General features: G+C 38.6%; 1 protein-coding gene across 4 annotated transcripts in view; it reads right to left on the reverse strand.

The window, feature by feature from the left end:
• iffo2a (intermediate filament family orphan 2a) overlaps positions 1-26,409 on the reverse strand; it is a 35,403-nt gene that overhangs the window by 5,584 nt on the left and 3,410 nt on the right. For all 4 annotated transcript variants that reach the window (XM_036592081.1, XM_036592083.1, XM_036592080.1 and 1 more), the window contains exons 2-5: positions 5,711-5,771; positions 4,374-4,469; positions 2,592-2,768; positions 1,263-1,408 (exon numbers count right to left, since the gene is read on the reverse strand). In XM_036592081.1, coding sequence (XP_036447974.1) covers positions 1,263-1,408; positions 2,592-2,768; positions 4,374-4,469; positions 5,711-5,771 — 480 coding nt within the window. The remainder of the gene's footprint in view (positions 1-1,262; positions 1,409-2,591; positions 2,769-4,373; positions 4,470-5,710; positions 5,772-26,409) is intronic.

Here is a 26,409-nt window from a genome sequence, read left to right on the forward strand (position 1 = left end):
GGAAGGATGGACAGAAACAACTGCAAATTTTTTTTCAGATCTGAAGTAAAAGTAGAGCTTGATTTTCTCCTCTCTCTCACAGACGAAAGCTTTAGGTACTGTTTATCTGATAGTGTTAGGTTTGGTGTTCTACTGGGTCTTGCACGGTTGTTACGAGTGTGTTTAATATTTTTTTAAACTTTTGTCTTTTCACTTATTTTCCTTTGACTTATTTTCTTATGCAAGTGGATTATCTTCTTCTCTGAAGAGGATTTTATATAAATTCCGGTTAAATATGTTTTCTGCTTTTGTTTAGACACTGAAACATGAATAATTTGTAATGGCTGTTGTGACTGGAAATTCAGTGACAGGGTGGTCTCTGATTTATGCAATTTCTAAGCAAAAAAGGGATTCAGGGAGTGTCAGTTGACTATGTGACCACTAGGTGGCAACATTCCATCAAAGCTAATTTACAGCTGTCTGTGAGGGAAAAACAATCCAGTTCACCACTTCTGCAGAAGTGCCTGCCAAGTATACTGAACAAACACATCGATGCAACACTTTAGATTTTGCTCCCAGTTTGCAGCAGTTTGATCCAGGATCTTGCATTGCGCTGCTACTGGCAAATGATGGTCACACCCTGATACTAACGTGGGAATTCTGTTTCACAACCCACCCATATTTAGCTGGGCTATGTTTTTGTTCAGTATACTGCAAAAGACGACTATGTACAAACCAAGCTGGACCAGACAATGTTAAAGCAACGGTTCAGCTAAAAAATCAAATAAAAATCTGATCTAGTTTTGCCCTTTACCCAAAATATAGCCAGTCTGACTTAGTTTTGCACTGGAACCACAAAACTACTGTAACTAACAAGTAATTGAAGCTTATAGCCACTGTAAGCACTGTGACCACTACATGCCTAAATCACACACTTGGCTTAGAGTGTTGAACAGTTAAGTAATCTTAATTAATCTTATGTAGTTTCTACGCAAGTCTAAATGAGAATACTAAACACAGTTCAGGGCAGGTGTACAATTATTTAGCCTTGCAGTTTGTATGATGATAACTGGTTGCTATAAGCTCCCATTACCTGATAGCTATATAAGCCTTGTAGCTCCAGTACAAAACTAATGAAGCAAACTTTAGACACCAAACATCTCTTGGCTGACTGACTACTTTAGGGATGGGGGGGGCAGCGTAAATTAGATCTTTGGCTGAACTCTCTCTTTAAAGTGAAGCTAGAGTCAGAATGGTGCTGTAGGCCGCTGGCAGTCACTCACAGTTGGTTGAGCATGCGCTTCATCTCGTCAGTGATGTTCAGAGATCCAGCCACTTCCTCTTCACAGTCACCGCTGTCCGCCTCCATCTCCACACTGTCCTCTTCACACACTCCCTTACGCTCTCTCTTCTTACACGCCGCAGACACCTTCAACACACACACACACAAACACACACACACACACACACACACACAACTCAATTACCATTTCATGTCAGCAGAGGAAGGCCAGTGACAATTTGTACCTTCAGGGTCACTTCAGCATCAAATAACAGAAAAAATGTGACACAGGCTGTTTTGCCAAAAATAGAGAGCAATACTGTCCTTTATGTTGTTTTTTATTCCGGGTATAGGTGAAAAAAGCCTGTTAGCAAATTAGTCTGAGATTACATGGCCATGTTGCTGCATAGCCAGACCTTCTACACAACTAATTAAATTTAGATAAGCAGCACCATAACAGAGAGCTCAAAATAAGCACTGCATCAATTTAACACAACACACCCAACCATAGAACCGGTAAAGGTTTATACTGATGATGTTTAATTCTATGAATCATCATTTTCAGAAAGTCAAATATATTAAATTGCCTTTTTTTTTTAATGAGAGTGATGTAGTACGAAAACACTGTTAAAAATCTCAAATTGTACTGTACACTCCTCAGTCCATACAATCCATATATCGCTGTTGTCGGAAGAAAACCTTGTATCTCCAAAATGATAATTTTACAGGAGAAGGAAAAAACATACTTTACTTTCAATGTAAGTCAATAGAACCAGACTTTTTTCCAAGTCATTTTGGGTCGTTTCTTTTGGTCCATTCATCATGAAATTTACATACAATGTAAAGGGTAACAGACATTTTCAAACTATGTCAAAAACTGAAAAATGTCAAAAATGGAGATGCAAGGTTTTCTTCCATCAACAGCGATATGGAAATCAAACTGCAAAAAACAGCCTGCTCTGAATTCAGTCTTTGTGTGGTCACAAAAAACCAACACATTTACGTATATAAACCTACAGTAATTTAGCTCCACCCATTCAGGCTGAAGTGTGTTTCAGCCCAGACTGCTTTTTGAATAATGGACAGCCAATTAGAACAGAATTATTAACATATTGGTCTTAAAGGCACAGTAACAAAAACAACTTAAGTAATTCTAAGGCATAAAGAGAGGTTAGGAAATGGTTATACAAACATTATTATGACTGATAAAACCAAAGTCATTAGTGGACCTCAAGGTGAAAAAAAAAAACTAAATTCAAGAAAATGTAGGATATGGGCTTTTCAATAAAGTATACTGTAGCCAACCAAACGCAAATGCATACAGCCATACCGCTTTCTGCTCTGGAGGCGCTCTGGAGGGACTGACGTGAAACATTTTGCTCATGTCTTCAGAGTTCCTCTGCTGGGCCACGTCACACAACTTGGCTGTGATGTCAATGCGTCTGCAAATGTCCATGTCCACCTTCATGGCTTTTTCATGGATTTTAGAGTCCAAATCTGACATTTGCTGTATGGTGTGGTAATAAAAGAAATCACAACATTACAAATCAACCATTTAGTCATTATCAACCAAAGGTGACAGCGCAATGGTTTGATTCAGTTATGATTATTATTTAGTATATGTAAAATGTACAATTTTGATATATTTTGATTTGATACGACACAAAAAACATATACAAGTGACTAGACAAAATATTTACACACTACTGTAACCTACTATAATCGATTCTTTTAAAAAAACATTTTAAAAACAATGCAGTTGAATCACCACCTTCAGATCAATGCACCATGATTTCTACACCCCTGTAGAAATACAGTAAAGTGTGCCAAACATACTGTAGAAGAACACGAAATCCAAACCAGATGTCTAAAAACTAAATCTGTAGGTCTCATCTTCACAGCACTTCTTACAAAACACTCTGCTTAAATTTGTTTTTTAAACAGTGCTGATGTGAAGTAGACCAAGACAGCATTATAACAGAAGAAGAACAAGAAGATTGTTTGTCTGGGCAGAAGCTGAGACAGACTTTAGTTCTTCAGCCAAGAACACAGTGAGGTATTTTACACTCCACTGCCAGTGTGACAGTGTGCGATATACTTCTCCACTGCTCCACTAGAGGATAGGGTGAGGAATCAGTGAGTGCCAGGAAACAGCTCTACTGCGAGCATCATGCATTTGCAATCAACTCAATAAATGGTGAGAAACTCAAATTCATCCTTACAGTGCATCAAAAACACTTCACATTTTACAGTGTCTTTCCCAAAAATACAAATGGTCAGTAGAATAATATGCAAAATTACACTTTTCTGAACACATTGGAGATGTCGTCAGTACTTAAAGAACACTGAGTAACTGCATGTTTCATTACAAAGTGAGCATAATTAGTCCTGCTTAATTGACTGTAGCGCAGTGCAGTGTGTATCTGTATTACTTCCAGGGATGCACAGTCAGATCAGTTCATTTTGGCTGATGTGTGTTGCTAAACTCCGTAAGGATCAGGGAAGGACAGAAGTGACCTGCTATCAACAGGAGTCACAGTGGTTCTTTGAATATGCAGGGCAGCACTGTGAACATATGCATTCCGGACCATAAAACATGGAGCAGCTCACAGCAGTGGTTTATGGCCATGGCAGTGTGAGGAGCCAAGTCCGCTGAACATTAGAGAACAATGAGCATCTGTGCAGGGCCAGAGAAGCAAGTGATCTACAGCTTATTTGTTTATCTAGAGCTGTGGTCTTCTAGCAAGGCAGCTGCCAAAGGTATTTGCTTAAAAGTTCGGATTAATTTGCTTAAGAGACTCAGTGTTAATTGACAGCAATTAAGATAAGAGTATCTTTCTGTGTGATAAAGGCAAATGATGATGTTTTCTCTTTTGCAGTATATGGCTCTCCTCCGTGCACATTTTCAGTCTGTGGATAATTCAGGACAAAAGATTCGATATTTCTTTTTTGGGCATTCAAATAAACATCAGTACCTTAAGCTAAACTATTGGCAATAACTCACTAGAACGCTCAACAACAGCATGGACGTTTCATTAAACACAGCTAAGAGCACTTGGTTTCACAATCTGCAGTGATGCTCCATACGCAGCAAATAAAGAAGAAAGCTCACATCAGTCATGAGGCTCTTAAAGACGACCAGTTCTGTTTTAAGGCGTTCCACTTTTTCTGTTAACTCTCCTTGTATGGCCTCCGACTCCTGGGCGCTCTGTGGGGAAAGCAGAAGAAAAGCAGCAAGTTAAGATGTGTACATGAACAAGACAACACCACTGTGACCAACGGGCCACTAAACAGCTACTCTGACCAACAATGCACAAAATGTCAGTTTTCTACTGTAGACTAAAATGACCTGGTGAATTCAGTTGCCTCAAATGTGTGCATTCATTTCCACATGAATAAAATATATTACAACACAATTTATTTACTTTTTTGGCAAGAATTATGTACATATGTAATATATTTTATGTCTAAATGATGCATTTTGAATTAATGATGCAAGTTTGAATCAACTAAACTCAATGCAACACTTTTGGGGACGGGATCCAGGAGAACTGTACAGTCGTATGCAAAAGCTTGGATGCCGCTGATCGGATTACGTTTGTGCCAATTTTTGTGCACAATTTATATTTATTTGCTGAGTTTAGCGTATTGGAAACATACAATGTGCCATAACATTTGCACAGGCCAAAATCTCCAAAATGGCAACATTACAGGAGAAGGCAAAAAAGTTATTTACTTTTTTTGTATGAAAGTCAATGTAATGAGTAAATTCAGACTATATGGTCCATCAATAAATTTTGACACTGCTGCTGTGCTTAAATGATGCAGAAAACAGAAATTGGAAAAAATGGGCATACACGTTTTTCTGCGGGCAGCGACGAGTTCAGCAAATAAACAGTAATTATGCATTAAAATGTGGGTTCTCTGTGTAACAATAACACAGTGTGTCCTTGTTCATACAAATGAGTATGCTTTCTTTGTGAGTTTGACATATTAAAGACTACACTTGATTTTGACCACTTTCTGGTCAAAACATTTTCAATTTGCGCTTTTTTTATAAATTGGAAAACTGCCAAATCATTATTTAAACAAAATTGGTTCTTCATACAAATGAAGACATTGATGAACATGAAGCTAAATGTAGAAGTTTTGGAAAATAACTGTTTATTAAACACATTTTTCATAGGTATTGTTAAACTTCATTGAAACATCGGTCGAAATTTCAAAAGAGTGCAATGAGCCTTCAAACATTTTGACAGGCAGTGAAAGTTCTGAGTGATTTTTTTTCACAGAATGACCCTCAAAATACAGCTATAAAGACTCCTAACATTAGCATATCAAAAAAGAAGATCTGGTGCTAAAATGGCTCAATCATAGTGAAAGTCTAAAAAATCCTGGACAGTCATGAGCATAAGATGGAAGAGGTGGGTGTCAGTGCTGAGCTCTCACTTCTTGTAAAGTCTCCACCATGGACTCCATTTGCTGGCGCTTGGACACCTCCTCCTCCCACCTGGAACACAGTGCACACACATCTGGTCAATAGATCCCACGTGCAGACAAGCCACATGTAATCGACACTGAAAAAAATGTGTTTTCAACTGACATGATTCAAATGTGTCAAACGGGTGCACATAAAATGTGTTCCATCACAATTCTTGCTGAAATAAGCACATTTAAAACAGCATTAGTGTTGATATTTTAACATTAATAAAATATGATATCTGAAATATGTGGAAAAACTTGACACATTTGAATCAAATAAAATCAAAGCTTTATTTTTTTTATTGTAGATTAAGCTGATGTACACAAAGATGTACCAATAAAGAAACAGCTGTGGACGTAATGCATTAAAGTACTTAATGTAGGTCAAGACGAACAGAATGACGAAGAACATGAGCTGAATATACGAGCTATAAATTCTTCCACTATTTAAAGCATTCAAAGCAGAGGTGGGGACTCCAGCAAATGGTGGAGCACAAATTGGCCTTAAGTCCTTGTCCCTAATACTTCTTAAAAGCGCTACTATAAGTACTACTATGCTTCCTTACGATTGCTATGGTGACGGCAGTGAGCACCAGAGCATGCATGCGAAGCCTTAAAAGTGGGACATCTGATGCAGCTCCACTAAAGAGGTTCATTGAGACACTCCTCTTTGTTTAGTGTTGTCATGCTGGGTGTCATGTAGCAGAGTTGTGCCCCATGGTTTGTTGCTTGGAGATTCATGCTGGGTAGTTGGTGGACTTTGTCACTATGTTAGACCATCTCTGGGAGCTGAGTCTCTAAGATCCAGCTATCACAGCGTTCCCTAATTCATTGCGGCACCAGTCATGTTACGGTCACTGACCGTAATGTCACAGACTGTGATCAGCAAAAGTTTATTAAAAGCAGGGGCGCATAAATGCATTAGGGCAAAAATCTGAAGTGGACATTCAACTGCATGGATGTTATAATGCTTAGATTGACTATAATTACCTATATTAATATTCATATTATATAATCATCACTGTATAATTTTTGGTCAATTTGTATAAAAATATCATGATGATGGATGAAGCAACAGAAAATCACCCCAAAAGCTAAAACTGTTTTTTCCTTCTCTTGTAGTGTAAGTTTGGAGATATAAGGCTCTGTTCTGACAGTGTCAATATATACAGTTGCATACAAAAGTTTGGGCACCCCTGGTCAAACTATGTTTTATTGATCTAAAATCAACCAGATATTTTGACCAGTGGTTTTGTAGATTTCTGTTAACTGACTATTTTTCTTTCAGTTCACATTAAAGCGTAAAAGTGATGCGGCTGATGGCTGATTTCTATGAACCGTTTCACAAACCCTGCAGCTCACACTAAATACACATGTAACACTCTACCACTTTTTAAGTACTTATTATTAGCCAAAGGTGCATTTATTTGTTGCTTAACGGGACAAACTAGCATTTTAAACCATTAAACAAGAAATCAACTGCCTGGTTAAATATAAATAACACGAATCAATGAGTGCCAAACAAACAAACAAAGCACAGTAAACAGTTCCTTCAAAGCAGATGTGGAAAAAGTACAGAGAAACTATTCTTAAGTGAATTAAAAGTGGAATATGGAGCCTAAAGGACACTCGAGCAAAACTCACAACTAAATAAAAAAAACATTTACATTACATTTATATGGATGACATGGTGGCACAGGGGGTAGCGCTGTCGCCTCACAGTAAGAAGGACTTGGATTCAATTCCCAGCCAGAGTTTGCATGTTCTCCCTGTGTGTGCATGGGTTTCCTCCAGGTGCTCCGGCTTCCTCCCACAGTCCAAAGACATGCAGTCAGGACAATTGGATACACTAAATTGCCCCTAGGTGTGTTTGTGTGTTTGTGTGTTTGTGTGTGTGTGTGTATGTGTGTGTGTGTGTGTGTGTGTGTGTGTGTGTGTGTGTGTGTGTGTGTATGTGTGTGTGTGTGTGTGTGTGTGTGTGTGTGTGTGTGTGTGAGAGAGAACATATATGTCTGTATGCCTTGCAATGGACTGCCGACCTGTCCAAGGTGTTTCCTGCCTTCTGCCCGTTGACAGTCCCCCAGCTCCACCCATGACCAAAGGAGGATAAGTGGCTTAGAAAATGTGTGTGGACGCTTTAATCAAAGCAATACATTTAAATGCATTGGAACTCAACTGCTCAGCAAGAGGATAAGAAAAAATCTTCTGGTTTTTGAGATCAGTACCCAGCATTTTGAAGGTCTCAATGAAATTGTAAGGAGCGAAAAGTATTTTTTTGATCTCTTGGAAATGTGACTGAGCAAACCTATAAATATTCAGATTCAATAATACTTAAGTAAAACTTTTCCCAAAGTAATATTGGTAGTCACAGTGACAAAGTGCAATAAGTATTTTCCACTCCAGCCACATTTGTGCATTCAGCATATTTTAAAAAGCTCTGTTTGGAATAATGGACTCAAATTATGGTGAAAGTTTTCATCATGCGCTGAATTGTTTCCCAAAAAACTGTAACTGAATCAATCAATGTGAAGTCAGAGATTTACACCCCCAATTTACAGCTGTAAAGACTTAAAATACACAGAATTTTATCTTAACAGGTGTTGAGACGGAATGCTTTATCCTTATTTGGAAGCACTTCTTTGCATGCTGCAGCAGGTTCGCGTGCCTCCCAGTCGAAAGCTGTCCCCTGTCGTGTCTTGTGGTCAGTCTAAAATGAAAGACCCCCTCGCTCAAGTGAGCTCTCTAGCACCGGGATGCCTTGAATTCCTCTCATAGTCCAGGGATTACACACTGTTACCGTTTGTCTTAGGCAGCCAGAATGCACTGGAGCATGTCTTGTGAAAGTGGAGTTTGTGGAAGAAAGTGCTGACTCAACCAAACGAGAAGCAGACACAGTCATCTGGTCAGCAGACAAAGCTCATAAAGAGCATAACGTCTAAATAACGTCTAACGTCTTAATATAAGACTCTAATATAAGAGGGATACAGTGGGTAGAATTACATGTTGATTCCATCTGCTTCTGTGAAGTCATCTGCCAATTTCCCCGCTCAGTAAATCACAACATGAGAAGTAAATAATGACAGAATTCCTTTGAGATCTATGAACATTAAGCACTCGAGCTTCTACAATCTGTGACTGTTTTGGTTTTTCTCAGAGAGAAAGCAAGCCTGATCTTCCTGTGCGATTGAATGAACCACAGAGAGGGTGAAGAAGCTCTCAGAGCTATGCAGATATGCAGTCCTCCCTCAGCTTAGCAATGGCCTCGTTGGCTCCAACATCCGTTTGCAGACCTGCAGAGCCAGCAGCAGTTCTAGACATGCAGTTTCAGAGCTTGCTCTGGTTTTAGCTATGCACTCCACAGCAGAGAGGGTTAAGGTTACTTGGGCTTCATGCGTGTAGTTAAATTTATGAGTTAGCCAGCTGAGCGAAGCTGTTTAAATTGAACTAATAACCATTATTAACATGGCTTATGATGGCTTATTATGATGAAAAACCACAAGCTTGAAACACAAAGCAATAAACCCTTAATAAATTCTCAAACATCTAGCTAATTACTGTTCACCATCATCATCTCCAATACTGTGCAGAAGTCAGAGACCACTCTTCATTTGTTTAATTTGCAGTCAAAATGTATGAGGAGATTAGACACAAATAACCCACTTGCATCAGAGAGGTGAAAGTCAAAGGAAAATACATGGAAAAAACAAGAGTTTCCAAAACTGGAGTTAAAATTCTAAAAAGACACAGAGAAAGTGGGTGGTAGACCACCGAAACTGTCACCACCAGATAAGCAATACTTTAAGGGCCCATATTTTCTTGTATTTTATTTATTTCCTCTGAAATCCACTTAAAACATTCGTCTACATTTTTGTAACTCATACTTTTTGCATGATTATTTTACAACCTCCATCCTCTTGAAACTGTTAAACTGTTTTTTATTGCGCATTTACAACTTATATTCATATATATACTTATTTACTAACCTGATATCTGTCCATGAACTCTGATGGAATGCACAGGCCTACATAAAATATCTACCTTTTATTAATTTTACAGTATTTTGTCACCCTATAAAATAAATGTTATGCTAATCCTGGTAGATGTAGTCCTGGTTTATACATTTTATAAAAGTATATAAATGTATATAAATGTGTCTGCATCTGTAGATATATGAAAATCACTGAATATTACACAATTACACAATGGCCCACAATTCCCATAATGCTGCATCCCTAATTTTGATCCAAATTTTAACCAGGGCTGCTGAAGCACGCTGAATTAGATGAGGACAGACAGTACCTCAGTGGCACTGGGTCACTGAGACAGACGAATCCATAAAAGCAGCACTGACAAAGGCATGTGTGTGGAGGAGCCATGTGTGTAGACTGGACAATTCAGATAGCAGTGGGTCAGACAGCAGCAGGACAAACTAAGACTCGCAGAGTGATGAGCTCCAGAGCAGCTGACTAGACATTGACCCAAGGGCACGAGAAACTGACTCCTCTCACTCTCTCTCCTGACCTTCTACACACAGTCCAGCACAGCCATGCTACACACTGACTTCCATTTTGGCCTATTTGGAAACAACACAAAACACACTGACTGAATTTCTTCTACTCTACCTTTTGCGAAGTTATGATGATGCACAATACTGAAAAGAAAATCACACAGCTCATGGAATGTGTATCTATGTGTTTGCATTTCATGTAAGGTATTTCATCCAGTGGTGGACGAAGCACACAAATCATGTACTTGAGTTAAAGTTGAGATACCCAAGGTAAAATATTACTCCAGTAAAAGCAGAAGTTCCTCCCTTCAGACCCCCATCTGAGTAAAAATACAAAAGTATTTGCCTTCAAATGTACTTAAGTATTAAGTAGAAGTACTAAAAGATTAATTATGGCTCTTATGTCCTATTATCATTTTTATAACAAGACTCTTCCTTCATTAACTCATTGTTGAAAATATTCTAGTGGCACTCTTGGTAAATCAATCTTTTAATAGAATGTCATTAATTAGTCTGATGCTGATGTCTATTAAAATTATCATAAGCACAAAACACTGAAGGCAAACATCCATTAGGTAGAACTAAATGGCTCTGAAATAACCTTTTGCGAACAAACAAAGTTTCAGTTTAAGATTTATTTGCGGCTTAGTTACAAGTTTAAATTTAATAACAATTTGCTTTAATCACAGGTTCAGGAGTTTTCCTTTACTGTATTGCATCTGCAGGTCTCTGTTCATCAACATAAACTAGCAAAAACAAATTTCCTATAAAATGAAAAAGTGTTTGTATAAATTCATAAAAAGACACATCAGTCCCAACTGCAAGTGTGTTCATATTTCAATACTGTGGTCTATTTACACAAAGTTAGGTTAGTTCCATCGTTTATGTTAGAATAGACACTCCCAAAATTTTACGCTGCTGCTCTGACGTAGAACCGTGTGCTTGAACTGGGTCGGTATGTCCAACAGGTCAAAACAAGCTCAAAAGAAAGTGTGCGCTGTGCCCTGATTGGTGGGCTTTCTAGACGCTTCTTTAGTTTTGATGTTACGTTTTTATACCGAAGCCAAAAGGAACGACAGATTTCACATAATGTAGTGGAGTAAAAAGTAAGATATTTGAATTTAACTACAGAATTACATTTACTTCGTTACTGTCCACCACTGATTTCATCAATGAGTATTTTCCAACACCAAATTCAGCTGATTTGATATAGTGTATCCAACTTTGTATGAACAGGATTTGTTGTCAGCCCAGGTTTTTACTCTGAATTCACGTGAAGAAGTCTATTTTCTAAAGCACCATTGTCAGTGAATAACGTATGATGGAAAGATAATCCTCTTCTAAGGCAGAATACTTCCCCAAACCCCCATTGTCCCCTTCACTACAACCATGAAGAACGGTTAAAGGGAAAGAGAACAAAGCAAGACAAATGTGAGAAAACTCACTGTACACCCTGCAAAAGCAGAATGCTCCTCCCTTGAGTAACAGAGATGACCTAACTTTCTCACACCCACCCTTTTCTCTGCTCAGTCTATCCTCCTAAACCCTAAGGGCCTGTATAAGGGCCCCCCACTCCAATTCCTTACTCTCCTAACTACATAACTTGCACATTCGTTTCAAAGCAGTTACTGAATAATTCATGGTACATACATACAGTAAGATTAATAACTGAATAATTAGTCTAGGATTCAGGAGGTGAAGAGGACAATAAAACATAAACTAATAACTTGCACTTAAAATCTATGGTCCAGGTGTCATTGTGACTCAGGGATTAGCTATGGAAAAGGTCTGTTCTGCGCAAAGACTTACACAGAACAGCAGTTTCTGATGGACATCTCCACTAATCATCATACTTAACAACTGAGCCTGGGATAATCCTCTGTTTCCAACATGAAGTCTAATCCTACCTGAGTCAAAACAGTCTGTAACCTACAGCACAGATCAAAGTTGCAAAACCTCTCATAACCAGCAAATTTATAGGAACAGAAAAAAAAGAAAATTGACCTTTTTCACCTTGTTAGTTTGTGTCCCCGGTCATTTCAACCCCTTACATGCCAGGCCCAAAGTTTTACTACACACTTCTGTAACCTAAGAATAGCTCAACCAGTTTGCACTGAAGTCCCTGTAGTTACTGAATAATAAGCCTTAGTATGTAATAAGACTGGGATTTTAAGGGGTTAAGCACAGTTTATCATATCATACCATTTAAAAGAGAAAATGATCATTTGTCTTACAATCTTTCATCAATATGTAATGACTTATTTATCCTGTGAACATCACTGGATCCAGGTTGTTAAGGAGCCAAAACAGGACTACTGTTACAGGCAAGCTACCACTGCTGTGCACAAAAATGACATCATGAGATTGACAACCTACACCAAAATACAAACAAACCCCAAACAAACCAGCAAGCTTTGTCGAATGTGGTACAGATTTAGGAGAGTGACTCAGGTAGAGACTTTGGTAGTTTTAGGTTGCAAATGGAGTAACTGATGTTGTACACAGTGCAAAAGTATTGAACCCCCTTAAAAGTCACTAGATTCATCTGGATTACTGACACTTTGATATTTTGTGCAGTGGTTTATTTTATTCAAAAGATGGACCCTCAAAATTAATTCATTTAAAGTCATATTGGTTTCATACAGAAACTTTTCTGTGACAAAAACTACCAACTGAAAAATGATGTTTGCAGAAGTATTTAAACCCTGTGCTGTGGAAGCTCCTAGTTTACACAAATGAAAGAAACTGCCCTAACAAAGACACATCCCACTTACAACTGGCTTCTATGTTCACTTTTTCTGGATAAAAGACCCCCTAAATTTAAGCACCATTCACTGTGTATATAAAGGAAAGCTGTGAAAATGAAAAAGACTTGTGAGGGAAGCCACGGAGAAGCCAACAATTACTTTGAAGGTGAGTTCAGTGGCTGAGACTGGAGTGAAGGAGCACCAGTCAACAATACCTAGAGCGCTGCATAAAACTGGAAGGGCATCTATAAAGAAGCCAATACTGATGCAAAAAAACACATCAAAGCTTGTGTGCAGCTGGTCAGAAAGCATCAGGGTGACCCAGCTAAAATGTGGCATAAGGTTTTGTGGTCAAAATTTAAAATGCTGTTTGTGGCAAACCTAACCCTGCCCATTCCTCAACAAACACCATCCCAACAGTGAAGTATGGGGGTGGTAGCATCATGTTGTGGAGATGCTTTTCCTCAGCTGGGACCGGGCATCTTGTGAAGGAAGGATGGACGATGCAAAATACAGTGAGATACTCCAAGACAACCTTCTTCAATCTGCAAAGAAGAATGAAGGAAAATCTCTTCCAAACAGTGTGCAACGCTGGTAGACACTTATCCCAACAAACTTAAAGCTGCTATTGCAGCAAAAGGTGGTTCTAACAAGTACTTGTCTGAGGCGGCTAAATACTTACACAAGCAGCATTTTTCAGTTTTTAATGTTTTTAAAAAGATCTGAAAAATCTGACTTACTTTACAAGCATATTGTTTTTTTTCAAAAACGTTATTCGTTTCTGTCATCAAGAAAACCAGCTCAGACCTAGAGCTCCCACAAAAAAAAACATAAAACTTCAGAGGTCTATATTATCATCGTCCCCGCCCCTCGCACCACCCCCACCTACCAAGGAAAAACACTCAGAAACTCTCCTGAATATCATGTTTCACTCTGAAATAGATACAGAAAGAAAACGCACTATGATTTGAGATTCATGTTGACTTTAATGCCAATGTATGCAAATGTAAGAACATTAAATCATATTAGATCTTTTCTATTGGTCCATGAAAGGTACACACAATGGAAAGGGCAGCTGACAAATACAAACACAAAGGTTTTAAAAATCCTTTGGCTTAAGTAAGTACTCTGTATACCTGTAAGTAAAGCTGGCTACCTGAGAAATCATTTTAACTGCTCGACTTCTTTGTCCTTACAAACAGAATCATGGCGAATGACCGTGAGCCTGGTTTGTGGTTAAACAAGGCATTATGGATAGCACAACAAACTCTGTTCTGTCTGCTAGTGGTTTATATAATCCAGCTAGGCTAATTGTAAGATGAGGAATTTGTACCAGATTAACTCAAACATAATGTGTGTGCATCTGAAGAGTTCAGTAATATGTACAGTGCTGCGAGTAAACTTGTGCTTTTGGTGTCTATAAATCCATTAAAGAGTCTAAAACATGACTGTAAGTCTTGTGGCTCTAAAGCAGGGCAAAACACATGATATATGCGGGATTCACTAAATCTTATCACATGCTTCCAGCTTTCTGACTCACAAAGAGGTGAAGGAGGAACAGAAAGTTGAGAAGATAATTCAGTGGCTAAGAGTTGCTTCCACAATATGTTACTTCAAAGGTATGTCTTAGACATATTATGGCTTGTTTTGCTTGGACTATTTTTCTTCACATAAATGGCCCATATATTCAGAGACTGAATTTCTCTTGCTTTATTTTTAAATAAAGGTATTTCAGGTAATATGTAAATATTGTTAAAACATACCATACCAATCACTACTCAGTCCATATAGTCCATATAACTAATACAAGCTAAGCTGTAAAAAACAGCCAGTTTTAAACTTGTTTTGGTGAAAAAAAAAAAACTCATTTACATACATATACACAGATTGGACCTATAGCAGTTCAGCCCCACCCATTCAAATTGAAGTTTTAAGGAGTGTTTTAGCTGATTATTTTTTGAACGATGCACAGGGTGCATAATCAGAAATGAGATCATTTAAATATACATCAATCTTACAGACCCTGTAACAAAAACAGCTTGTTTAATTCTAAGGGATTAAGAGAGGATAAAAATGGCCACGTAAAAATGAATTCGGACAATTTTGTTACATAAAACCACACAAATGTTACAAGTACAAGAAAATAATGTACAGTATGAGTCCGAGTCCTTTGTGTCATGAATGGATTAAAAAGAATACATTTTAGCCTAAAATCATCTCAAAATTATCTTAAAACAATATCTCAGACATGATGTAATGTTTTTGTTAGAATTCTGTATAGTAGTTCTGGGAGGGAGCTTTAGGAGGCATTGAACTTTAGACATCTGGTTCCTATCACCATTGGTGTGAACAATTCGAGAAAAAAAAAAGTTTCTTTTTTAATGCATTTTAAGCTTTACCTCAAAACAGAACAGAGCAGATGACATGCACTGGAGTTAAAAGGCAGCTGGCACTTTCAAATGGTGTAAAATAAATAAATAATTAACAAATATTTCCATTAGTACCACCAAGACTAGAGATTTAGTGGTCTTGATTCATCTAACAATGTCACTAAAACTACAATTCAATATCGTGTGATCTCGACACCAGTAGACCGGTATAGAGGACACTTCACTTAGGACTAGGTATAGTTTAAACATAGCACTCTGAACCATGGAATGTGCTCCATCTGGAGACATTCACTTCCTCACACACATGCACACACCCCATTCTTCTGTAATGAATTGAAGCAGTACTGCTCCTTTACCTACACAAACCACACAGACATGAACAGCAGCCTGCAGCCAGAATAAACCACACACAAAAAAGTTACTACATACACAAAAAAGTGCTAAAAAGAGGTAATTGAGCAATACTGAATAAAAAAAAACTACTTTCAGTTTCCTAAAGAACTGTGATTGAAAAAAAGGATTTTTTTAGTGTGAACAACCTTTTAAAAGCTTAAAGAAGCTTCACATAATATAACAGTTCTTTACCAATTCAAGAGTTCTTTCTAGAACCATCGCATATGTGGAGGTTCTTTAAAAAAAGTTTTCACACTCTAAAGAACCATCCACTGAAAGGTTCTTTAGGGGACCAAAATTGTTTTTTGGGTTCACGCAATCATTTCTTTTACAATATTATATAAAAATATTTTTCAGACAACAAACCCAGCAGTGCCACATTTAAAAAACCACATCAAAACTACGATTTCAATGATTTTAATTTCATATACTGTGCTGCTCTGAAACCAATTAAACAGGCCTAATCCTTATTAAACATGCAGATAATCAGTGATCTTTAAGAACTGAGGATATTTACAGGAATGCTCAGAAAAGCAGGGATGTTTAATAAGGAAAAATTTAGTCATACTGCTCACCTCTAGTTATTACTTAGATTGCAAGATGTAGACCTACAGTAACATTTGCAGCAGTTTCAAGCTAAAAACAGCTATGGCTGTGTGGGTCTGTAGGTCCTGCATGAACCCTCTCTGGCAGAATGACAACTGCAGCACAGACAGACAGCAATTACATTAAAAGTCCGTCTATGAGTACATTTTGTTCTCGTTCAAAGACAAACTTCCTATCACAGCTTCAGGCTGAAAATACAAGGGCTGATGACGGGACATTTAGAGAATTAAAAGGAAAAAAAAATAGCTGAATTTTTGGCTTGAACACAAAAATGTGGAACGGCTTGGCAGCCTTTGTTGTGTGCAGCTCATAAAACTCTGTACCAGGTGTGTAATCTGTTCTTTCTCCTTTGAATTTATCATTTTGCACATGCAAGGTTTTGCTACAACAGCGATGATGTATTATCTAATCTTGATGATGAGCTTGTGACTTACATGTCTTAAAAGGGAATTCCACAGACTTCTTAAAATGTTGGCATAACTAAATCATTACGATGTAAACAAGGTCATTTAGAGTGGTTTGATGAAAAAAAAAAAATACAATATTCTAGAGAAACGAATCAGGAATTGTTCACAGTGGTGGTGATAGGAACCAAAAGTCTCAATAGCTCTGGGATAAGGTTTAGACCTAAAATGTATTCTGAAAATCTATTCATGGCAGAGGGTTACAGTTTTACCACTATAAACTTTATAATTTATATAAAATATGTGTAAATAAATAAATGATAGCACATAAAATGGCTATTTTGCATTCTAGACATTGTGACCCCCGGTTCCTATCACCACCACTGTAAATAAATATGAGTAGCAGGTTTCTCTACATTGAACCATTCCAAACCAAACCACTCTGAATGACTTTGTTTACATCTCAATACATGAATAATGCAAAAATGTTAAAAAATTAGAGGACTAATTTTAATTATGATGACTGCAGCAAATTACAGCCTCCTCTTTTAAATTTTACCGGTTTTAAACATGCGATTTGATTTTCGTCATCTGTCTCAAAGAAGAAAAAAGTATCAGTGAAAGAAAAAAATGGAGATAGTTGGCCCGTATATGGATTGAAGCCTTAGGGTTTTCAGAAATGCACATCTGGTTCCAGACTGGGAGACCAGAAGGCTGAACTTACCGAGTTTCAGATCAATATTTAGACATGCAACACCCTAGAACTGAAGTCCTGCCATGGCTTGTCACACAGCCACCCCTACGCTCTAATGGACATTAATCACATGTCACACATTTATTATCTGTGAGCTACAAAACGAAGAACAGGCCTAAATACTACCGAAACAAGACAGCTATTCATGGGATAAATGTTCACATACAGCCTTGCAGAGCATTTAACCGCAATGAATTAGTACTCAGGGAGTATATTTGCATGCCTGCCACATTTATTGTCTAGTTTTGCATTGTGCATATACATGCGCTCTGTTCTGCACGTCACTCGCTGTGTAATTGATTGCTCGCACAAGCACCACAGACATTCCGCGGTTATGTCGCATACTGCATAATTACTGGACTTCCATCTGTGTAAAGGCCCTCTTAGTTCAAGTGAATCTGTTCATGAAAAGACTTTTGAGGAAACTCAATCATGTGCGTGATTACAAAATAACAGGCAGATCACAGAGGGGAAAAATCAACCCTGGCAGGCCTTTGCTGAATAAATGGTGGGGTTGAGTGGACACTGACTTTAATTCTAAATGGAGTGGCCCTGTAAGAAGGGCTATACTGACCATCAACATTCCTGAGGTGTGGTTCTCTTTTCTAGCTGACGTAGCATAGTGTAACAATCAGCCCTGGCTGGAACAGAACAGCGTAAGAGGACACACAATGAAGTCTTAGGTCATTAAGTGACTGACCATCATAAAAACTACCAGATCATCTCTGACAGCCAGTCAGGTTTGAGGATGCTGGTCAAACAACAGGCTATGGTCAAACTATGGTCAAGTTAATATTTAAGTACATATTTAAGTAAATTAACAGGATATAAAATTAAAAATGAAATCTTATAAAATCTAGGGCGGGGTTCATTTCTTGATTTATCAGAATTTATCTGAAACAAGGGTTTTAATTTTTACCCGATTTTCTCCCCAATGTAGTCGTCTCCAATTCCACTCGCTAGTTAGGACTCCCCCAATCACACGATGCTATCAACGCTAGGAGGGCGAAGGCTAACACAGGCTTCCTCCGAGACCTGTGAAGCCAACCACCGCTTCTTTTCGAGCTGCCGCTCACGCGACGTCACTGGACAGCCGAACGCGCTCTGAGGAAAGCGCCAACCGCCAGATCTGTTACGTCAGCTAACAGACGCCTGCGCTGACTAGCATCGCGCTGAGTGATGAGGGGAGAAAGGGGGCCATCCTACCCACCCAGAGAGAGCGAGGCCAATTGTGCTCTCTCGGACTCCCGGCTACGGATGGCTGTAGCATCACCAGGGATCGAACTCGCGATCTCCTGATGATAGGGCCAACGCTTAGACGGCTGCGCCACTCGGGAGCCCTGAAACAAGTTTAAGTAAGTTTTTTCTTTCCGTTCTGTGTGCATCAGTGTCCTGCATTTGATCCGTTTTTCTGAAACTGCAGTTCTGATTTTACTCTGTTTACACAGCACTGAGTTGCCCTCTGAGCCCCGGCATGAATAAATATTATACCAGCTTGATGCCACATGAGAGACACTGCATCAAATGTCATATTTTGTAATTATATTACAGTTAAATGTTTAATTACACTATAAGTAGTATTAAACATTAGCTTATAGTGTAGTTCTTTAGTTGTTGTGAGGTCAATTTTTACAAGTGGAAAATACTACTGTGATTTTTATTGTACTGAAATCTTCACTGCTATGTGCTTTTTTAAGCACTTTGAGAAGCTGGAAGAACATGAGAAGATATCCATCAGAAGTAAAGGCAACAATTTTATGTTATTGTTATTTTAGTTCATTTTTATGTTTTTTCCAGACCCAGGGCCAGAGCTTGCCACTCTTCTCAGAGTCTGGTTTTCGGGCTTGGGAGAAGTCCAGAGATCCGAGCCCTGGTTCTCCTGAAAGTGGCGATCTGTGGTTTGCTGTAGGCCAGAAACATACACGATGAAAGTACATGAACACAAATGACAATGTCCAGTTAACACACTGCAAACATAGGGTCCACCTGTACAAACTGACTGTGCGTTATTATGTTACTATGGTGGTTAAAACACAATAATCAAGGGGGCGAGAGAGGAAAAATCAGAACGGGATCTAATGTCATTCCAACAGCTACAACAACTATACACAAAGACAGTAGAGGAGTGTGAGTGGCTTTGCCTGTTCTATTAGAATGAATGGACGTATGCTATGACAGTTGACTGACAGAAAACACACTGGCAGTACAGGACAATTTGGGCAGGCTTGGCTGTCGCCACAGCGACCCTTGCTGTAATGCTGAGAATGCAGATTGTGCTTGTATTGCATTAAGAACTGCGTAGTGACACGTTAGAATATAACAACGCAAACAATGTGTACTTGCGTGAAGTATAAATCAAACTCGAAAAAAGCTGGAAGGGTAGGTAAAATGAAAATAAAAACAGAAAGCAGTAATTTATAAATCTACTTTGACCTGCATTTGAGTGAAAACAGTACAAGGACAAGATACACATTGCTTTGCCTTTTCAACTTCATTGCTTTTTGTAAACACTCCCTCATTCTGAAATTGATGCCTACAGCATGTTCCAAAAACAGTTAGCACTGTGAAAATTTAAGACTAGGAAGTTTGTGAAATGTTCAAAAGAACAAGTGAATCATGCTTAGATATAAAAGGAGCATCCAGGAAACCCCAGACCTTTATGAGCAAGGATGGGTCGAGGCTCACCACATAAAAAAAGCATCAGGAAAATATTCAACAGTTTAAAAACAATGTTCCTCAGCCAGGGATTACAAGAATTATAGCTATTTCACCCTCGACGGTGCATAATATCATCAAAAGATTCATGGACAAAAACCAAAAACCACAAATGAACGCGGGTGACCCCTCAGAAAGCACTGCAATAAAATTTGGCATGTTTCTCTGATAGATATCACCACTTGAGCTTGAAAATACTTTGAATAACTATTGTCAATAAACACCGTAACAACCTAACTGCACCTGTGTATGTGACTCAGTCTAACTTGTTGTGGGAAGTGAGTGTCTTCCAGTGTGTGTGAGAAGTACCAGCACATTGCTTCAGCCACAGAAAAGTGTATGCCATCAGTCGTTAGCCATACAGTGCGTAGATAAGCTCAGGGTGTAGTATAGTAGTTACTAAAAGGCTGTTACTGAAAACATCCATCCAGGGTGTATCCTGCCTTCCGCCTAGTGATGGCTGGGATAGGCTCCAGCTCCCCCCATGGCCCAGAAGGATAAGCGGCTTAGAAAATGTGTGTGTGTGAGTTACCAAAAAGGAGAAGAGCCAGTATAAGAGCTCAGGGAATATTACAGCTTTATAAGAGAGTCTGCTAATTATGCCAATTAGTGCCGTTAACCAACTGAATTCTGTAATGTGACCAGGCGGGTCTCCAAGGCGTTGGGTTAGATGACTGATTGGCTGGACTGATTTATTTTGCTGTGGCGGCAAAAATTTTGGCACGACGGACTGCTACAGCGAAATGATGCCAGCAGAAACACTAGTTAGCATTTCACACACTTTCCCAGCTTTTCTGGAATTGAGGTTGTATGTTTCTGGCCTAAAGCAAACCAGTGTGTGAAAGTGAGCCGCTCTTGGTGCTGCGTGTTGAATAGCATGATTGGCTCATTTTGTTATTCCCTGTTTCATGTTTGAAATGGCAGGAAAGCACCTTAGCCAATGAGTAACAGCCCATTCTGCTAAAATGTTACCAAGAACAAACGACAGGAGGAAGCATGAGTTCTTTTCAAAACGTTTTTTGGCTCTAAAATTTGGACTCAGTGTAAAAAAAGGCCTTAGGGCTTTGCTGCCCCCTCTGGCACAAATGGAAACTGTTCTAGACATACTGAATAACTGTGAAATGCCAGTGGTTTTAAATAACGAAAGTATCTATATTTATCAATAATTCTGAAGAGTTAGTTATTACAGCTCCAATTACCTGCAGCTACAGCAACAATTGAAAATGGGGTTCAGATTTACTCAATTCAATTAAAATCAATTCAAAGTATGTTTATTGACATGAATGGTTTGAGCACAATGTTGCCAAAACATTAAAAATCCAGTTCAAAGCAGAACATACTTTACTTTAACATTATTTGGATATCAATGCGAATAACTTCAGTTCTTTATCTTTGTTTAGGCTGTCCCATAAATCCACCCTTCTTCAGCCTTTTCAACACATATTTCAGCTGGTACAATCACAGCCGAAGAAAACAACTATATTGCAGGCTTGCTTTTCACCACAATGGCCACTTTCACAAGCTTGGAACATCTAATTTTATTGCAACACTTGAAATGTCTTCAGCCAAATTACATGGAATTTTCTGCGAGACCGCAGACTGGCAGAAGTTAAGGTCTTTATATAGTTCACATGCATTGCTTTTAACACCTACGCCATAAATACAACAGTTGCCAGCCTAAAACGTTTGGGTTTCCATGTGCTATGAGACGTAAAGGCCTCAGTTCTTAGCCAGTGAGGCAGCACAATGGGTCACTTCCCCAGAGAGATGATGTCACACTGCTTCTAGTCCACCCTTTGTTCATTCTTCACTGCACCTTCACACAGCACATCACTGAAGTAACCATCTCCAAAATGTCTGACCAGTGCTGGACAGGCCCGGCTACATCTTTGAAAGCTGATTCATAAGGGGTCAAAGAAAGAGTATAGCAGGGTGAGTAGACCACCTTTCAAAAGTGTGCACCTTATGCCGTAGCATGCCCAGCGTTTGTGATCTGAGAGCTTTATAGCTTGACTGTGACTCATAGAGATACAGCTTGTGCTAAATCACAGTGTCAAAGCACAGCACTGAATAACTCATTTTCCCAGCAGCACACTAAACTGTAGGAGTGGGCTCCCAATTTCATTTTGTCGCTATTATATCAAACTCTTTTTTATACCATTTAAAAGCACCAGCTGTTCTTTACATCATGTAAACATTTCATGATGAATGGACAGATGGGAATCACCCACAATTACTTAGAAAGAGTTTTTATTCTCCTGTAACATTCCCATTACAGAGATACAGATTTTTGTTATGATAGCAACTATATGATTCATGCACTAACTACAGTCTTTCCCCTACATAGGCTATACTTAGGCGCCCCTCCCCTAAAGTATTTTGATGGCAACTCAAGTATTTCACACAGTTATAAAGGGGGATCCCACGGCTTTAAAACATTCGCTAAATTCTACTGTCAAGACGTAGACAAAGTTATTAATAGTGGTCGGACCTGAAATGAGCTATTTTGGAGAAATTTACCAATTCAGATATCTTTACAATGGTGGTGATAGGAACCAGACATCCAAAGCGTTTAATCCCTCTAAAATCTACTTCATAAAACACTATAACATTAAATTATTACAAACACGCTGTCCCATGCCTGAGACATTATGGTAGTTTTGTGTACGTTGTTACAATACATTTGAAGCAGAGATGTACATGTAGGGCAAAATAGTACTAAAAGATTTTTGGGGGGGATTTAACACTATTTTGCCATTATCAACATTACATATAAAATCCCAGACGACACTGGATTGCAAACAAACTGCCTGTATTTGCATTGTTTACAATATGGTTGGTTCCCATCACAAAAACTGTAGGGAAATTTGTGCTGGTAAACTTCTCTCAACTGCACCTCAAACCACTTTAAATGATGCTGTTCACACAGTTTCCGCTGTTTACGATGTTCTGTTTAGAAAATCAGAAAAATCTGTGGAATTCCTCTTTAACAATATGCAATTTCTATTTTGTTCCATTTTAACAAATTCCAATCAGAGACATGGAAGGTTTTCACTTATTTGATGCCTCGTTCAAAACACCCAGTTAAGTAAACAAATGCTATCATGAGTTCAGATATGCACATATTCAAATAACCTCCCCACAAACCTGCATTCTCCATGTTCACATATGTGGTTCTTGTCACTGTACCGTATATTCTGTCTGAGAAATCGTGAAACGTGAAGTCTCTTCCGATTTGGCACATTTACCTTTTCAAAAACAGGCATGCGATTCCACAGACTGTTAGGATATTTGTCTTGTTTCTATGTTATGGCTAAATGTGCTGTTGTTGGATGACGTGTTTCCATTGAGTCATGTATTCAAGCCCTAGACTGTACAGGGGTGCCTCAATATAATTTTTTTCCGACTGTGTATGAGTATTTTAGTACTCGCCGATACCAAGTCTGATACCATAACAAATTAGCTACTAAGAAGTAGTTGTCAGAGTAAATGAGCGCAATGCACCTTAACATTAAATCATTAAAATTTAGCTGGTTTTATGTAAAGTGTATTAGCTGGCTATGCTACATTAGTTACCTTAAAATCAAGTAGCGTAGCAGTCAAGAAGAGCGGATTTTGTTCCACTTCAGAAAAGCATTTCTGTTCAGCTGTAAGTAAAGTATGTTTCATAGTTTTGATCCTCATCTGTCTCTGCCAACAACAGTCTCTGTAGCACAGTGGCAGCAAGAATCACATCCAAGGTGCTCATTTGTGGAGTTTTACCTCTAAGGGATTTTGTTTGCCTAATTGAGCTGTAGTAGCCAGGCATCTTGTTCTTTGGTGAGTCTACCTACAGCCTTTTTTTTACAGTTAAAAAAAAAACTGTATTAAAGTGTATACCTTGCTTCAAGACCAAAGAAAGTCACAGAAGATCATATGTGGCTTGAAATTTACACAGGGAAAGGCAGGTTTGAAGAGAGTTTTAAAGCAAACTGATTTAAAATTTAAATGAGTAGAGTGTGCGTTATATCAGTTCTGCAACACTGCTCTGCCTCGTGATGCGATACAGACTCATTATGCAGTGGTCATTTTTGAACTTTAACCAGCAGTACAATGACCCCAGCCCCTAATCCGCACATGTTCTGCCTAAGTGACCCCCCCCTCCCACGCCCCATGAGTTGGAAATAAGAGCTTTCTCATTTGAATATAGAATCAGCACCCCCGAAAATGACCCCTTCTCCTCAGATGAGAAGTTCTAGGATAAAACACTCTACAAAAGCTGAAATAAAGCGTTTTTCCACCTACTCATCAGAGAAGTCTTTCACTGACAACACAGCAGTAAAAAAAGAGTAAAACAGGTCTCCTTTAGCAACAGCTGAGCTATCCAGCAGACCAAAGCTCCAATAAAATCAGAATGCACGTCATTCCTTGGAATTCCTACACATGGCTAATCAAGCTGACAAAGCATTCCACGGAGCTGAAGAAGTAGGAATAGGCGATGAGAGAGGCGCGCACACACACACACACACACACACACACACACACACACACACACACACACACACACAAAGAACAACATGGAAGGGGGCAAAACCTTTTCTAGAAGGGTTTTTTTTTTAAACTAACCTTCAGTATCATTTCAGTTAACATTAGTTAGTTTATTAGTTTAGAGGGTTTCAAGCAGGGACACACCCATATAGGAATGGTGGGACATTGCCCATATCCAGCATTTTGCATGCTGGTATGTGTATATTTAGTAAAAATACGTAGAAATTGTGAATACATCTGTTCAGATTAGCAGATATAAAACTAGAAACAGACCAGTCTCCGACTATGTGACGTGATTAGTTGTGCATTTCTTCCTGTGGGGTAGAACAATGATTGAGTAGTCATGGTTTGTGAAAATAAGTACACAACTCAGCAAATAAATAAAATCTGTGCACTAAAATGAACAGAAAAATGCCTTTGGAGGAGGTGCTAAATTATTTTTATTCAGAAAATCAACAAAACATGGAATTTAACCACTGGCGTCCAAACTTTTACGTACAACTGTACATCATGAAATATCAAAAATTTTGAATATATCAAATATCACTGAAATGTAGGTCAAATCTAGACATCTGTCCGGTGCCAATACACCATTTGAGCAATTATCTACAGATTCTGACACTTATTTCACTTATTACATCTTTAATTACTAACTTACAACAGACCTGTTTAGCAATTAGCACCGTGTACTAGGGCTGCAACAAACGACTAATTTGACAGTCGAATAATCTATTAATTACTGAAATGAATAATCGATTATTCAGACTATAATTCATTACATTACCAAATGACTCTAATGTAGCTATTGGCTTTTAAATTTCGCTTGAGGTTGTTTTATGCATTTGCTAACTAACAATGAAGACAATAAATATATATATATATATATATATATATATAAAATATAATGAGCGTGAGAAAGATGCGTAATGATGTCACCAACTAATTGACTACTAAATTAGTTGCCAACTAATTTGGTTGTCAATTTTAGTCGACTAAGTCGAGTAATCGTTGCTCCCCTACTGTGTACAAGCAAACACATCACAAACTAATGATGTAATATACAGATTCGGTTCAGCACCAAACCATAACCTTAAATACACACTGCTGCTCGCCTGCCTGAACCCAGCAGTGGAATGCAGCCTCTGTCATCTAAGTCATACTCTATCCCAGCACTCCGTTCTAAACGAGCCGTTCTAAACCAGCTGATCCACGTGAATTGTTGATTGATTTGCTCAACTGCACGTTGTAGAAATCCTACCAGTAGCTCTAAGTGCTCTAGCATTGCCCACCTCTAAGATTAATGGTCGTCCATAAATGCAGGCTAGCTGCTTGTAGATGATGACCGTATAAGCTGGCAGCATGCCAGCTTCTGCCGGCCCTTCACAAACAGCTGAAAAATGAGTTCCTCTTGCAGCACAACCTGATGTCAGAGTCTGGTAATACTGAAGACCTGTATTACATCTACACAGATTAAAAGCCCTGGCTGAAAGATCTGTGGTCCAAAGCACATCTGAGGTGAATATATTTTAATACAGGGGGATGAGAACGATTGCAAGGTGTATGTATTTGTCATTCACTAATCAAGGCCTTCAGGAACACTCTGAACAATAGACAGTATAATAA

Source organism: Colossoma macropomum, unplaced genomic scaffold (genome assembly GCF_904425465.1).
Source record: "Colossoma macropomum unplaced genomic scaffold, Colossoma_macropomum, whole genome shotgun sequence".
NCBI classification, from domain to species: Eukaryota; Metazoa; Chordata; class Actinopteri; order Characiformes; family Serrasalmidae; genus Colossoma; species Colossoma macropomum.